This window comes from Schistocerca americana, chromosome X, assembly GCF_021461395.2.
Source record: "Schistocerca americana isolate TAMUIC-IGC-003095 chromosome X, iqSchAmer2.1, whole genome shotgun sequence".
Lineage (NCBI taxonomy): Eukaryota > Metazoa > Arthropoda > Insecta > Orthoptera > Acrididae > Schistocerca > Schistocerca americana.
The window spans coordinates 581,534,602-581,551,150 of NC_060130.1; the positions used below are offsets into that span (position 1 = coordinate 581,534,602).

The following is a 16,549-nucleotide window of genomic DNA, read 5'->3' on the forward strand; positions in this document are numbered from 1 at the left end:
TGAAAAACATAGATGTGCAACTTAATGTATCCATGCATGTAGTTAGTTGGTCAATACAACCTACTCCCACTTACTGGTTACCTATCTTGAGTCACATTCCACCTCCTGATATCTGACAGAAGAGTGCACTATTAAATGAATACCAGAAGATGTTGATAACCCCAACCTTTCAATACTGAATGATGTAGTCCCACTGGAGGGAAAAAATGTTATGATCAAGACATCCCACTCTTATGACAGCCAGGATTCTTACTGAAAATGAATCAATAGCATCCATGGACAAAATGCTGTTGGCAACAAAACTGTCCTCCATAGTGCCTGAAACTGTCTGCATCTAGGAGGAGCCACCCCAAGATTCAACCAGCTTAGGATGATTTGAACTACTCTGAAACACATCACAATGGGCAGAGGAAGATATGCAGACACTCTCCAAAAATAAGGCAAATCTTCATCACCATCTTGTGACTGTGGTGATGAATGACAGACAGTTGCTCATGTTTCAACATGTCCCACAGGTACCTACAACGGTCCTTTCAAAGATTTCCTGACCGTGATAAGAGGTGTGATAAACTATACAGGGTGATCAAAAATTCCCATAACACACTTCTACAACTTGTACAGGGGGGTGAGTACATAATATTTTGAATAGGAAACAATGTCCGGAGACATCATCCAACAATGCTACAGAATGTCGAAGTTGTGGGTGCCAGCATCTGTAAATGTATGTATATACAGGGTTATACTATGATGATGTTACAAACTTTCTAGAATGATGGAGAAGGATAAATGTATAAATTTCAGTTAATGGTCCTTGACCCAGAAACGAATGAGTCGAAATTTATAATTGAAAGCCGTTCTGATAACTCTCACAGTAGAATACATGTACTGGTAGTGTTGTTACAAAGATTATAGGGTGGGCAACTTTCAGAGGGGGTAGTACAGACCAAAACAAGGAAAAAATGTCCAATAAATATGGGCTCTAAAATGCATACCTGAGGAGCTATGAACACTTGTTCACCTTCACAACTGTGAAACACACCTCCTCTCTCGAACAAATGCTCATAGCTCTTAAGGTATGGGTGATTTCCCAATTCAAAATATTATGTAATCACTCCCTTCTACAAGTCCTAGAACTTTGTATAAAAGATCTTGATATTCACCTACAGCTATTGTCTTTTGTGTTATATTATGCTGGAGAGTTGTAGTGAAGTGCTGTTATACAGTAATTTATTTATCTTTGTATAAAAACTAGTAATGTATGCTATACAATAAATAAATGAAATACATCAAGTATGTCAGAGGTGGTCTTTCCTCATAATAACTGTTAACTAACACATGTATTACAAATGTCTTACATAGCTATTGCTCATCTTTTCAATATATCTGTTCCAAGTACACTATCTGGTCAAACGTATCCTGACACCTATTAGTAGGCATTAATAGGGTGTTCCACCTTCACCTTTATGATGGCTTGAACTCTCTTGGGTGGGGACAAATTCAATGAGGTATCTGAATGACTGTGGGGGAATGGATGTCGATTCCACCTCAAGAGCTAAAACCAGAGAAGGTAGTAATGCTGAAAACTAGGCCTGTAGTGTAATCAGTGTTCTAACTCATCTCAAAAGTGTTCCACTGGGCTCAGATTGGGAATCTGGGCAGGCCAGACCACTCCAGGAATGTTATTGTCCACCTCACACATGCTGCTTTATCACAAGGTGCACTGCCACGTTCATACAAACAATTGTCATCTCTGAACAGCTCCTCTACTGTACACAGTACACTGCCAGTCACAGTCAGGCTCTAGTGGTCAGAGGCAGCAGCCATGTGAATGTAAGTTGTTGTTGTGTGAATGCGTAAGAGAAAGGACTTTGTCTGAAAGCTTGAATATTCCTACTTTTTTTATGTGGTGAGTGGTAGTCTATCCTTTCTGTATTGTTGTTTTTAAATAAAATGAGTTTGTCAGGTTAAGAACATTGTTAGTAAGAGTATTTACTAGAATTTTAAAAAAATATACTACTCACCAACAAATTAAAGGAAAGCTTGAATTTCTGAAATATATCTACAAATTCTGCTTCTGGTGGAGGCTTTGCCCTCATTGTCAGCATACCATCACCCAGATCTTTCTTCTTTGACTTGCGAGTCCTGTTGTTTACAGAGAAATGAAATAAATAGTGTATTTGCATTATGTGAGTAGAATGTGCAATTACCACTGATCAGTACAGCTGAAATTATTTTGTTATTAAAGAATAGTGCTCATTCCAATTTTATATACGATAAATGTAGAAAATGTGTATGACATTATCAAATGACAGTTATTTTACATCTAAAAGACACAATTTTAAAATATATTATAATGCCATCAATCTCTGGAAGCCTACAGTTGAGTGGGTGCATTAATGTGGCCCAGGAAGAGGGAGTGGAGGCAAAATGAGAATATAGCACTAAAAATAATGCAAGCAGCAAGATATTTTCCCACTTTTAGTGGAGACATGGACATGGATCATTCATAACTGGTATTATTGGAAAAAGAAAGACATGGCAAATAGGGTTCGATATAAAACGACATCTGATCATGGCACACAAAAGAATCTTTGAGAATACTCGAGGCATTCAAACATCTTACATGTATCATTGCTTCACTACTAGTCCTATAATAGGATAAATGTCAAATACAAAGAAGTAGCAACTAAAAGCAGACCTACACGTCATTTCTGTCACAGAACACTGTTATCTCACCACCTTTAGTAATAACACACATACATAAGAATACAAATAACACACTTTATTCACTGAAACTCACTCTTCAGTATTACGATTCAATAGCAACTAACAATTATGTGCCATACAGTCACCTCTAGAGGTTGCAAAGAGAAATTATGTATGTGTAGTCTCATAACTGTTGTAAATCTCAAATGTTATTATGCACAATAAATATGATTTTGTGTTGAGTAATGCATGAATTCACAAAATGGTAATACAATATAATACACAGTCGGATTTAGTTTTCTCAGGTATAATGTATGCGCATTTACCTGCGCCTGCGCTCCAGTTCTCGTGAGGCAGCAGCTGCATGTTGAAGCCTTGCAATAAATTTTTCAATATCATCAAAACAGTGATTAAGTATTGTAACATCACGTTCATACTTTTCACTTGATGTTGAACTTGAATCATCATTCAGCGGCATATCATCACGTTGAGGATACATCCCTGATGCTAATTCTGCATGTGGGACACCACGTGATTCTGATTCTGAAAAATTAAATATTCTAACTGAACCCATTACTACATTAATGTGGAGTGTTGCTTTTTAGATTTAAATCATAACACTTGTCAATAGTAAGCAAGCAATTTCTGACACAATATCTCATACCAATTCTAAATCTCTCCTATTTGGATGTAAACACATAATACACATAATAATTAATCAATCCTGCATTTCAGTAAATTCAGTGGGTGAAAGAGCACACTAAGAAACTAGGCATAATATAAGATTCACAACTTAATCATTAAAATTGTAACTAACATCTTTATTGACTGATTATCTTCAACTGCTTTCCAGAGCAAAGTCCATGTCTTAAAATTAGATATGTTATTAGAAAGTCATGCTGGAAAAATATCTGCAACCAAACTAGTATACACTCTGGAACAAACTACAACATAATTAGTGACACATTAATGCCAGACAAGGACCAGGAAATCAATTATTAGACTACTGAAGAAATTATAGTACTTTAAATAAACAGGAAAGTGGATAAAATGAATCTTACATCTCTTGAGAAATCTTGTTAAGTTTATTAAGATTTACTGAAGGAAGAATAACATCATTGTTAACCTTTAAATCTGTTTTTTTACAATCCTGATCCAAGCTTGTGCTCCATTCCTAATCTACATCTATGCCTACATACATACTCCACAAGCTACCGTACCTTGCGTGGCGGTGGGTACCTTATACCACTACTAGTGATTTCCTTTCCTGTTCCACTCACAAATGGAGCAAGGGAAAATCAACAGTCAGTATGACTGCATATTAGCCCTAATTTCTCCTATATTGTCTTCAAGGTCCTTACAAAAATGTATGTTGGCCACAGTAGAATGATTCTGCAGTCAGCTTCAAATGCCAGGTTTCAAGATTTTCTCAACAGTGTTTTGCAAAAAGAAATCTTCCCTCCAGGGCTTCCCATTTGTGTTCACGAAGCATCTCCATCATACCTGCAAGCTGATCAAACCTACTGGTAACAAATCTAGCAGCATTTCTTTGAATTTCTTCAATATCTTCCTTTAATCTGGCCTCGTGGGCATCTCACACACTCAAGCAGTATTCAAGAATGGATTGCACCAGTGTTCTACACACTGTCCCCTTTATAGATGAGCTACATTTTCCTAAAAGTCTCCCAATAAATCAAAGTTGATCATTTGCCTTCTCTACCACCATCCTTACGTGCTCGTTCCATTTCATATCGCCCTGCAACATTATGATTACATACTGTATTTAATCAATGCTACTGTGTCAAGCAGTACACTACTAATGCTGTATTCAAACATTACAAGACTGTTTTTCCACCTCATCTGCATAAACTTTTTTAACATTTAGAGCAAGTTGCCATTGATCATACCAACTAAAAATTTTATCTTCAGTCATTTTGAACCTCCTGCAGTCACTCAATGACAATACCTTCACATACACAACATCATCAGCAAACAGCCAAAGACTGCTGCTCTCCCTGTCCATCATATCATTTATGTATATAGAGAATAAGAGCAGTCCTATCTGATTTTCGTGGAGCACTCCTGATGATACTCTTGTCTCTAATGAACACTTACCGTTGAGGACATTATACTGAGTTCTATTACTTAAGAAGTCTTACAGCCACTCATGTATCTGGGAACCTATTCCATATGCGCATACCTTCATTAACAGTCTGCAATGGGGCACTGTGTCAAATGCTTTCTGGAAATCTAGGAGTATGGAGTCTGCCAGTTGTCCATCCATGATTCACAGTATATCATGCAAGAAAAGGGCACCCTGAGTTTCACATGAATGATGCTTTCTACATCTGTGCTGATCTGTGGACTGAAGCATTTCTGTCTTCAAGAAATTTATTATACTGAAACTCACAATATGCTCAAGAGTTCTGCAGCAAACTGATTTTCAGGATACTGGTCTGTAATTATGCAGGCCCATTATTTTCCCTTCTTATAGATAGAAGTCTCTTGCACGTCTTACCAGTCACTTGGGACTTTGTGCTTGGAGAGAGATATGCAATAAATTCAAGCTAAGTAGGGGGCCAATGCCACAGTGTACTCTCCAAAGTGGTATTCCATCTGGAACTGGCAACTTACTTCTTTTTAACTCTCAGTTGCTTCTTTACACCAGGGATGCCTATTACTATGTCTTCCATACAGGAGTCTGTGTGACAGTCAAATAGTGGGATGTTTGTATGATCCTTCTATGTGAATGATTTCTTAAATCCAAAATTTAAGAATCCAGCTTTCCTTTTGCATTCTTCTATGTCCACACCATACTACTCAACAAGTGAATAGGTGGAATCCTTCGACCCGCTTGGCAATTTTATGCAAAACAAGAATTTTCTCAGGTTCCCAACAAGCTCTTTCACAAAGCTATGATGGTGGAAGTTATATGCTTCATGCATTGATCTTGTTACAGACATACAAATTTCTAACTAACTTCTGCCTATCGACATTAGCATGTTCTTTTTTGAACTGAGACTGCAATAACCTCTGCTTCCTCAGCATGTTCCAAATTTGGTTACTAACCCACAGTGGGTCATTTCTGTCATTAATCTATTTACTTGGCACATATTTACTCATAGCGCAATTTACAATCAGTTTAAACTTTGTCCATAATTCTTTAATTGGTACAAAATTATGTCCGTTCATTGCCTGTCAGACACTAACAACTGCTTATTTGCTCTATCCAGCATAAATGCTCTCCTAGCCTTCGTGATAGATTTATTAACTTTAGGAACCGTCATCGCTACGATAACATCATGATCATTAATCCCTGTCTCTACATTCATACTCTCGATAAGTACAGGCCTGTTTGTAGCTACATGGTCTAAAATATTTCTATTGCACGTGGGTTGTGTAACTAGCTGTTCAAGAAATTTTTTGGAAAATGTATTCAAAAGTACTCCACAAAACTGTCTGTTGTTATCACCTGCAATGAATTCATAGAAATCCCAGTCTACACTCAGTAGATTAAAGCCACTTCCAACTAATTTTGCATGATCTAGGTACTTCCACACTACTGAGAATAGACTTTCTTTGAAAGATTCTACAACTGTTATGGTGGAATCGGGTGGCTGACAAAAAACTTGAGTTTGCTTAGGTCTATTACTCACATCCAAATAACTTCAAAGTCAGACTCAATTTCAACCATGACAGAAACATTATTTTTGTCAACAGCAATAAACACTCACTTTCAATGGCATCCAGTCAGTCCTTTTGATAAATGTTCCATACCTCGCTAAATATTTCAGAGTTTTCTACCTCGGATTTAAGCCAGATTTGAGTTCCAAGAATAATTTGAGCATGACAACTTTTCTGGAGGGCAGTTAAGTTCAGGAACTTTGTTATGAGTAGTTCAAAAATTTACTGTTAAAATTTTAAGAATCTAAGTGTCTTTACTTGTACACAGTCTGATTTTGCTCTCTGCATATTGACTAATGAATGTTCATCAGAGAACCTCAAACGACTGCTTAGACTAAAAAAACCTCATGTGCACTCCACAAGTACTCTGCTATCTGAGTAGCTGCATTCTTTGTGTGCTGCACACCTGACCTATCAAGGGGAGTCCTACAATTCTCCACCACATAATGAAGATCTAGAAATCTGCAGCCAAAATCAATGGAGCCTTTGGTTGAGAAGGCAACGGCCGTGCTGCAGTGGATACACCGGTTCCCGTGAGATCACTGAAGTTAAGCGCTGTCGGGCGTGGTCGGCACTTGGATGGGTGACCATCCAGCCGCCATGCGCTGTTGCCATTTTTCGGGGTGCACTCAGCCTCGTGATGCCAATTGAGGAGCTACTTGACCGAATAGTAGTGGCTCCGGTCAAAGAAAACCATCACAATGACTGGGAGAGCGGTGTGCTGACCACACTCCGCATCCTCATCTGAGGATGATACGGCAGTCGGATGGTCCCGGTGGGCCACTTGTGGCCTGAAGACGGAGTGAGTGAGTGCTTTGGTTGAAAACCCCCTCCCCTCCCTCAGCTCCAAACCAAAGGACATCAATCAGATCTAGGAACAATGCTGCAAATTGTGAGCTCTACTTGCACTCTGCATGCAAGGCCAGTTCCTCCAACCCATACAAACTGAAAATGGCCTCAGAACCTAAGCAACAGATGTCACTGGTGCCAACATGAGCCACAACCTGCAGCCAACTGCATCTCGCACACTCTGTAGCTGCAGGAAGGGCCTCCTCCACATCTTGGATGATCCCTCCCAGCAGACATACACAGTGCACTTTGGTTTTCTTTCCAACCCTGGATGTTATTTTCCTAAAGGGACTCCTTAATGCACCTAATAGTAAACTTCTATCCCTGTTCAGACCCTGTTGAATCAATTGATACCTGTCCACTCAAAAGGTGAATGGATGACACCAGACGCGCAGTCTCCACATTGAGTTTCCGCCTTGGGCGACACGAACGCACTACAAATTGCCACTCAACCTGCGGAAAGTGTGGATCCCTGTGCCAGATACATTGGAAGTTGCATTGGCAGCAGAGCATGAAGGCAAAACAAGTTGCACTTGAGGTGTGCCATGTGATGCGCCAGATGCTCCATCGACCCAAGGCAGCAACCTGTGGATGGCTGAACATCTCCATCTTCAGCTGCTTGTGAACTGCAGCCAGCTCTTCCTGTGACCACGACCACGACCATGTCCATGTCCATGTCCATGTCCATGTCCATGTCCACGTCCACGTCCACGTCCACATCAACCAACACACACACACACACACACACACACACACACACACACACACACACACACACACACACAATATTCATCCAACTACTACCAATTTAAGAATGAAACAATAAAAACAAGAAAAATTAAATACGCAACTTGCTGCTCTTCTGGTGTCACAAATGAAGGCTGGCTGCTGACTGCTGTGATCAACAGCCATTGACCTTTCAAAACAAATAACTCATGTGCTACAGATTGTGCAAATATACACTATACAGATACTAATTTACAAGACTACTCCCTGACCTACAAAAATGTGCAACGAATTTAAGAATTAAACTATGCATGCACACAAAAACATGCAAGGAATTTAAGGCTTAAACTATGAAAATTAGCAGAATAAGCTAAATATTTGACTTGATATTCTCTATGTGAGTCACCAATGGAGGCTGGCAACTGACCAATGTCTAATGATCTTGTTGACGACAAAATGTTAAAACCTCATTTTCTTTCTTTACTTTCTTCTAATAGCACAGAGCCCTGGAGTGTGTTCCAAACCTCTCCCTTCCCCTCTACCCTTCACATCTTCTGCCCCTCCCAGTCACAACCCTGATGTATTTTGACAATTATTAATTACTGATGTAGATAAGCAGTATGAAATATATTTATCAACTTTCTAGTTGCTATGGCATAAATATTTTGAGTTGTTACTTACGATGAGCTGCAGCATTGAAGACTGAAACCTGTTCTCTTACACTTATTCCGTTACTTGGTGGTTCTGGAGGGGGAGTTGCTGGTGGTGGTGGAATATGGCGAGACTGCCTTCCAGGAGGTATTTTTCCAACTCGTAGCATCTTCAAATCCTCAACTAGTTCTTGGGCTGACACTGTCTGGCACTACATCAACAATCAAAAGGCACATTATTCAGAGAGATACAATGACAATTAACATTTACTAATAACGAAATATAAAATTTTTGGTAACTGAACCATATTACTCTCTTCAATGTATAAACAGAAGTATTTTGTGAACATACAGTTAAAAAACATCTAAAACAGACAATACAGACGGGACAGACATACTAGGATGACTAAATGAAGTTATTACAACACAGAAAGTGTACTGAAACCACTGAATGTCAACTCACTATTATATGAAATGAATGTGATGATATAGTGGTTATGACACAAAAGGAATAAAATTAAAACACCAAGCCAGCCATACTGACTCAGTCTTTCCATAATTTCTCAAAACCAATTTGGGCAAATGTCATGATGATCATGATCAATTCACCAACACTGCCTAATGAAGTTGCTGTTGTTCTGTAGTGGATCATCGAATTGTGACTGCCCTCCCTCCCTTCCTTCCTCCCTTTATACTACTACATTGTGCTACCAGCATTCAGAACCTCTTAAAATAGCACAAGTCTTTAGAAACAAATTACATCCAACCTAAGCACATGAAAATCATGAGAAGCATATAAATACGAATAAATACTATGATTACAAAGGTGGGTACAGATCTGCTCAACATTCTCCACCTATCAACTGCAATAATATTATGTCCACTGTAATTCTAGCTTTATAGGTCCTCCTTTTTTCCTGACAACTACCTTATAAGATCTTTCAATGTGGGGTAAAACCAGAAACTTAAAAATGTATAATTACAGCAACTAAATAGCCTGACTAAGTGAGGTGGTACAGTGTAAAAACATTGGATTCACATTTACAGGGATACCAGGTCAAACCTTTGTGCAACCATCCAGATTTAAGTTATCCATGCTTTGTATAAATTGCTTAAGGCAAATAAATGTTAGTTCCATTGAAAAGACATGCCCATTTTCTTTCCCCATCTTTCTTTAAACTGACATTTTGCTCTACCTCTAATGGCTTCATCATCAATGGGACATTAAATCTTCCTTTCTACAATAAAAAACAGCCCTTAGGAACATTTCAGGAGATGTTATATTTCATCAGTAAGTATTGTCCTTTCCTCAAGTAGACAGTCTCAAAATATTATCTTGGGCAACTGTTTATCAACGTGACACAATATCTGTAAAAAATAACATTCTGTACATCTACAGATTGAAAATAAGGCACTGCTGAACAAATGTAAAGGTCTTGTTTTCTCCCATTGCAGTACAATAAAGTGGCAGCGAGCTGAAGTTTTGTATATCGTGACATTTTCCTAAAATACTAATAGAGGAAAAAAGAGTAACAAAAACTGCATGAAAGTGGTAAAATATCATTTGAAATATTCCATTAACTGCAACCTAAATGTTGCAAAGACAAAGACATTGTAATTATGCAGGATTAAAATCCCAGATAAATTAACAAAACTGTGTGGAGGAGAAGCTTATTACCTAACTGTAGAAAAATACTTTATGTGGTTGAGAAATAAGATGTAAATGGCTATCAAAACAAAAATGAACAAACGTAAGTTTAATTATAATTATAAGTAAGTCAGGCAAATGAAGATCAAAAAGGGAAAAACAGTTTGAAGAAGAAGGCAATAAATGATAGGAAATAAAAAAATAGATAAATAAAAGTAAAAGGCACATAGTTATGGAAAATATGTTGGGCCATTTTTCTAAGTGTGACAGGACTCCAAAGATAAGTACTGAAATATGCAGTGTCTGCACGTAAGATAACAGGGAATTTGAAAATATAGAGGTGGAACTGTCTGATGTAATCTCATGAATTAATACATTAAATAATACTAGATTTGTCATTTATAAACCCTTTATTCAATATGTACCACACCTCATCTAACAATATCATAATTTTCTGTGTTTGATTTTATTTACATTTTTAAAAAAATTTAAATACCTAAGAATCTATGAGGGGCATTCAATAAGTAAGGCAACACATTTTTCTCCTGAAAGCAGATCAGTTTCATTCAGGATTCCAGTACACCATATTATTTCCCATTCTTCTGGCTAAAGAACTGTATAATTCCATTTAATCTCCATTCAATGCAACAGATTTATATCACCTTACTTGGCGGGCCTGTAAGCCTGCAAGGTAGCACTTTACTGCTCAACACCAGAACAAACATCCAGCTGCATCGCTCGAGCAGTCCATGGGTGTACTGCCGGTCCATAGTGTCCGATGGGCACAATATTTCGGTGATCAGACATGTCGCCATCATCAGGTGCACTAACGAACTGAGCTCCTGAGGGCAGGTGGCTGTATTAAATCCCCTCCCCTCACGAGGCGTTCTCTCTGCGGTCCGCGCCCCCGCGACAGCGGTCGCTGAGACGCTGGCGTCGGTGTCTGTGGTGGCGTCGATGTAATTGCCTCACCGCCCTAGTTTCCTGTTTGTTTCTTTTGCTGAACGTCTTTTTAATTAGACTAAATGCTGGTTCCCATGCCCTGCTGAGGCATTAGCCGCAATCTCGGTTGATGAGTCCGTCCCTGGAATGAATTTCGATAACATCTCTAACAATGCTGACCCAGTATTTAGATGTCTGTGCGAAGACCCTGGTATGTTGGTAGTCCATTTTGTGATTTTCAGACAGACAGTGCTCTGTGAGCAACGACTTGTTGGGGTGACCAAGTCAAGTGTGCCTCTGATGTTCTCGGCAATGATCTGCAATGGTGCGCACTGTCTGTCCAATATAAGTCTTCCCACATTCACACGGAATCTGGTATATGCCAGCCTTCTGCAAACCAAGATAGTCTTTGACACTTCCCAATAATGCTCATGTCTTATTTGGCAGGCAAAAGACAGTTCCTACTCGGTGTTTCCTCAATATTCATCCAATTTTCCCCAATAGTGCACCAGTATGTGCTATATAGGCAATGGCTATCTCTTTCTCCGTGACTTCTTCCATCTCCACACTCTGTACTGTAGAAGTGGGGCGGAGAGCGCATCTGATCTGCCATTCCGAGTACCTGTTTTTCCGGAATACAGTTTTGAGGTGTCCCAGCTCTTGGGGAAGAACTCTCTGCGTCAGAGAAGGTGCGCACCCTGTGCAGTTTGTCAGCGCACCTGACGATGGTGACATGTCTTATCACCAAAATATTGTGCCCATTGGACACTATGGACTAGCAGTACACCCGTGGACTGTTCGAGCAAGAAATATGTCAGGAGAAACTGAAGAATCACATCTTGCTGCATCAATAACCTTGCCACCATCCAAATACTGCATCCCATGGAGTACATCCTCCATTGGGCTAATAAGATGGAAGTTGGAAGGTGCGAGATCCGGGCTGTAAAGTGGATGAGGTAGAGCGATCAAATGAAGTTTTGTAAACTCCTCTCAAGTGTGCAGACTTGTGAGAGTCCTTGCGTCATCATGCAGAATCAGAAGTTCATTTGCATTTTTGTGGTGACAAACACACTGAATGCATTTCTTCAGTTTCTTGAGGGTAGCACAATATATTTCAGATTTGATCATTGCACCATGAATGAGTGCAGCAAACAGAACAGCCCCTTCAGAGTCCTAAAAGCCCATCACCATGACTTTACTGGATGACAGTGCAGTTTTGAACTTTTTCTTCTTTCTTGGTGTGGCACCAATCATGGATTGCCATTTTGTTTTCTGGTTCAAAGTTATGAACCCATGTTTCATTGCCTGAGAAAATTTTCAACAAAAAATTATCACAATCAGTCTTGTAACACACAAGCAATTCTGCACAGATTGTCCTTTGTTACTCTTTAAGGTCTTCTGTTAGGTAGCAAGGAACCCCACAAGTACACACGTTCGAGCATCCCAACTGGTGGACGAGCATGTCAGCACTACCAACAGAGATGTCCAGTTGAGCAGCTGTGTGCAGCCAGCCTGTCCATGGGAGATCAGACAGGTTTCCATGATCTTGTTGCAATGATGACAGACACCTTGCCCAACAACTCACCATCCTTTAGTTCACTGCTGTGTCTCCATAGACATTTTGCAAGGCTTTCCGCCAAAAGAAACTCAATGACAGCTCTCTGCTGAGACACCTCTGTTACAGATGCCAGTTTGAAGACTATAGTGCCACTACCCATTGGAACTTCATTAAACTATACACACTGAAGCAGAAATATTCCAATGCATTCCACAACAAATTCCGCATTTTTTAAACCAAAAATGGCCAAGGAAAATAATGTGTTGCATTACTTATTGATTGCCCCTTGTAAAAGAAACATATTCTGAGACTAGTTCATTCTGCAATCAGACCTGATTGCTAAATTTGCACAAATTTATAAAAAACATTACTGGGTTCAATGAATCAAATTTCCTTAGGTTTCTAGCTGTGTCAAGCGATTCAAAATCTAAACACTTCTAGTATTGGTTAAAAACAGTCTTGGTTGCAATTTTAGTTTTTTTTATATTTTTCAACTACACGTTTTGCCTTATTTAGGCATCTTCAGGTTGATCTTAATTTGGTATTTCTTAGAACGATCCTTTAGACAGTGTAGCCAAATGGCATTGTCGAATACATAAGGCCAACATTGCCTTCGTTAAACTCAGTAAAAACTTTTCTAGAGGGATGCAAGTGACTCCAAGACCTGCATAACACGTTCCCATTCACAGGAGCGAGTAACAGAATAAGATGGGGCTCAGGTAGTAAGTTTGATATCACATACAATAGCCATGGCACTAGGTATCAATGGAATCAAAACCAGAAGCATAGGTACATTTGAACATTGCAGTAACCACAAATCAGTCATACCATTTGAAAATGACATGGATGCTAAAGACCTATAAGTTGAGACTTTTAATACTGTCCTCACCATGATAATGACTAAGGAGAACTTTTCTGAAAGCTATTTGGCTTTTGGAGCCACTGAAGGTGCATTCAAACAATAATTTTCTTATGCGCAATTCTACTGTCTTTGGTACTATACCACAACAAAGATGCAGATTATGTATGACAAGTACAACAACTATAGTAAATTACATATAAAGTAGCCATGCATTTATTACAAAAGCTTCACATCCTTAAAGAAATTAGACTGCCAATTGTATTTCTCATAAAATTCTGTGCTTGTGAACAGCAAGTAATATGTAAGACTGTTTGTCATGTATCAATAACAGCTGTAATTGTAAAAAATTAATTCACTAGAGTTTGTACGTACAAATGTAATTCATTTAAATAGATGTAATCTCTTGAAATGATTTGGATGTACTTTTGTTTGAATTATTGAGATCATTGAGTTTTTAATAGAAAATACATGAAATATCTGCATTAAATTTTTTCATTGTTCAAGCAGAATAATGTTCGAGTTGGAACTGAAACTTGTGAAAATTTTCACCAGGTTTTTCATTAGGAGCTGACTGACTGCCATGAGCAATGTGTGTAGTCTGGCTTACTATTGGCAGAGTAGAAAATAGACAGTGAAATGAGTACCACCCCCCTATTCATCTCTGCCAGGGCTACAAGGTGGAAGGAGAATGGAGATTGCCTTCAGCACCACCACTTTTATTTGAAATAAAGTTTTTTACTTTGGTTCTTTGAGGATACTCAATTTCTTTCAGCACCTGACTCAGGTCATTCAAGAATTACACAAACTGTCTGTTAAATCTGCTAGTGCAGATCTGAATTTTTACCACTTTTTTTTTTGTTATGAAGCCCCATAAAGTTGCAGCATGGGATAAAATCTTCACATCTTTGAAAGATATCTTATTTCTATGTTCAGCCATCAGTGACTGTTCCAAGTTTACAAACCTGATACATTGTTTTCACTTACAACTTCCAGACTGATAGGCCGTGGTCAATGTATAAAACTCTCCCCTGATGTTTTGTCTCCGACTGCAGGAGACATCTTCCAAGGTAAAGTGGCAAACACAGAGGATGTCTCCTGTAGTCAGAGACACAACATCAGGGGAGAGTTTTATACATCAACCGCGGCCTATCAGTACGGAAGTTTTAAGTGAAGACAATATCAGCCGTGAAAGCCTACATTGTATGATTGATACATTGTCCTTACTGGTATAGTAGTATGACACTGTACAGATTGCCTGCCCTACATAATTTTCACCACATTGACACTTACAACAGCTTTAACATGAAGATAACTTCTCACACACATGCTGTTGTGAAAAATTAGGAGGCCACATGTAAAATGTATGTCAGACAATACCCTCATTGTTGAATATGAATAATTTCTGAAATATGGGAGCAAAATTTCTTGGAAGAAAATGTTGTCTAGTATAGATTTAAGATGAAGTGAAATCATATGACAGGCAGTGAATGTCTCCTACAAAGATCCTAGCAATTCAAGCAAAATTTACCTGAAATATGTGCATTTCTGAACGTTGTCCAGCGCGTTCATGTCTTTCATCACCAACAACAAATACCAGGATGTTGTTGTAAATCTCCATTGGGTCATGACTAGTGAAAGCCGTAGGTTCTTGTATCAGAGCAACAGGGAAACGTTCCATGACAGCCTACAGCACATAACAGTCACACAGTTAAATGTAAACTCTTGACTATAAGATACAGATAAATACGAATGAGATAGAGTAAGTGTATCTGGGAAAACAATAAACACACACCCCTGTTTCATAGTCCATTATCAATACTTCCTGTCGGTCCAAGCGCAACGACATTTTTTGTGACCAAATACCATTTGACTTTTCTAACTGTAGTAGTCTTCTCATACCATCTGCTGGATAAACAATTCCTGTCTCTTTTGATACAGAAAATGTGGCAAGATGCTCCATAACGTAGGTTGGAGCATCTTCTCCAACCACACTTTGTTGGCCATCTGCAAATAGTATTATATGAGCTCCATTTTGGAAGATAAATAGAAATGTTTCAAATATTAAAATTTTCTTCACTGTTACTTTTTCTGTATTTTCATAAGTGTTATGAACTGCAAAGCTCAGTACATGAAAGCAGCACAATCTGAACACTATGTTATAAAGTTGTATAACATTATTGTGTAACATTATTTCTTCAATATTGCACATGAAATTCAGTTCTGCAATTCAGATTGCATAGGGAGCATCAGACAAATACTAACCTCCAGAGTAGCCATTTGAATGGATGCTGCTGTGGTGATACATGCTCCTTGGATCAGAAGAATATGAAGTTCTGAAAATAAACAAAAGAAAATATTAGTTAAAGCATTTACCTAAAGATACATCCACTGATTCAATAAAATACTCACATTCTCAGTCACACAAATTAATATTAATTTTTTCCTTGAAATATGAATGATTTTATTTAATCTGAGTCATTACTCATTTCAGATTCCAAAGCAGGTATAATTAGAACCATCAAATGTAAATCCACGCAAGTACTTCTAGGCCTACTTATCAATCGTTCATCTTGTGAAAGCAAAATTATCATCGGGTACAGAAATGGATTACAGGATTGATGGAGCATCAGTCAACTTAAAGCAACTTACGACCAGTAAAAAAAACACCTTTAACTAGCAATACTGAGTTCCAATATGCTGATGACAATGTTGTTCTGTCCAAATCAAAAGATTATCTACAGGCATTGGCCTAGTTCTTAACCTCAAAAAGACCCATATTCTGTATTAGCCTACTTAAATTGCTAAATGAACGCCTCTCAACACCATAATCAATGGCGAGTTTTTGCAGAGCATATGACGTTTTCCCTTATGTCAGCTCTTACCTGTCAACTTGTGAAAATACTGATGCTGAAATTCAACATTGC

The 16,549-nt window shown here is 38.5% G+C and overlaps 1 protein-coding gene across 3 annotated transcripts in view; it reads right to left on the reverse strand.

Moving 5' to 3' along the window:
- LOC124554913 (epidermal growth factor receptor kinase substrate 8-like protein 2) overlaps positions 1 to 16,549 on the reverse strand; it is a 197,047-nt gene that overhangs the window by 50,016 nt on the left and 130,482 nt on the right. For all 3 annotated transcript variants that reach the window (XM_047128600.1, XM_047128602.1, XM_047128601.1), the window contains exons 3-8: positions 15,888 to 15,958; positions 15,418 to 15,629; positions 15,154 to 15,309; positions 8,647 to 8,827; positions 3,033 to 3,249; positions 2,022 to 2,142 (exon numbers count right to left, since the gene is read on the reverse strand). In XM_047128600.1, the coding sequence (XP_046984556.1) occupies positions 2,022 to 2,142; positions 3,033 to 3,249; positions 8,647 to 8,827; positions 15,154 to 15,309; positions 15,418 to 15,629; positions 15,888 to 15,958 (958 nt within the window). The remainder of the gene's footprint in view (positions 1 to 2,021; positions 2,143 to 3,032; positions 3,250 to 8,646; positions 8,828 to 15,153; positions 15,310 to 15,417; positions 15,630 to 15,887; positions 15,959 to 16,549) is intronic.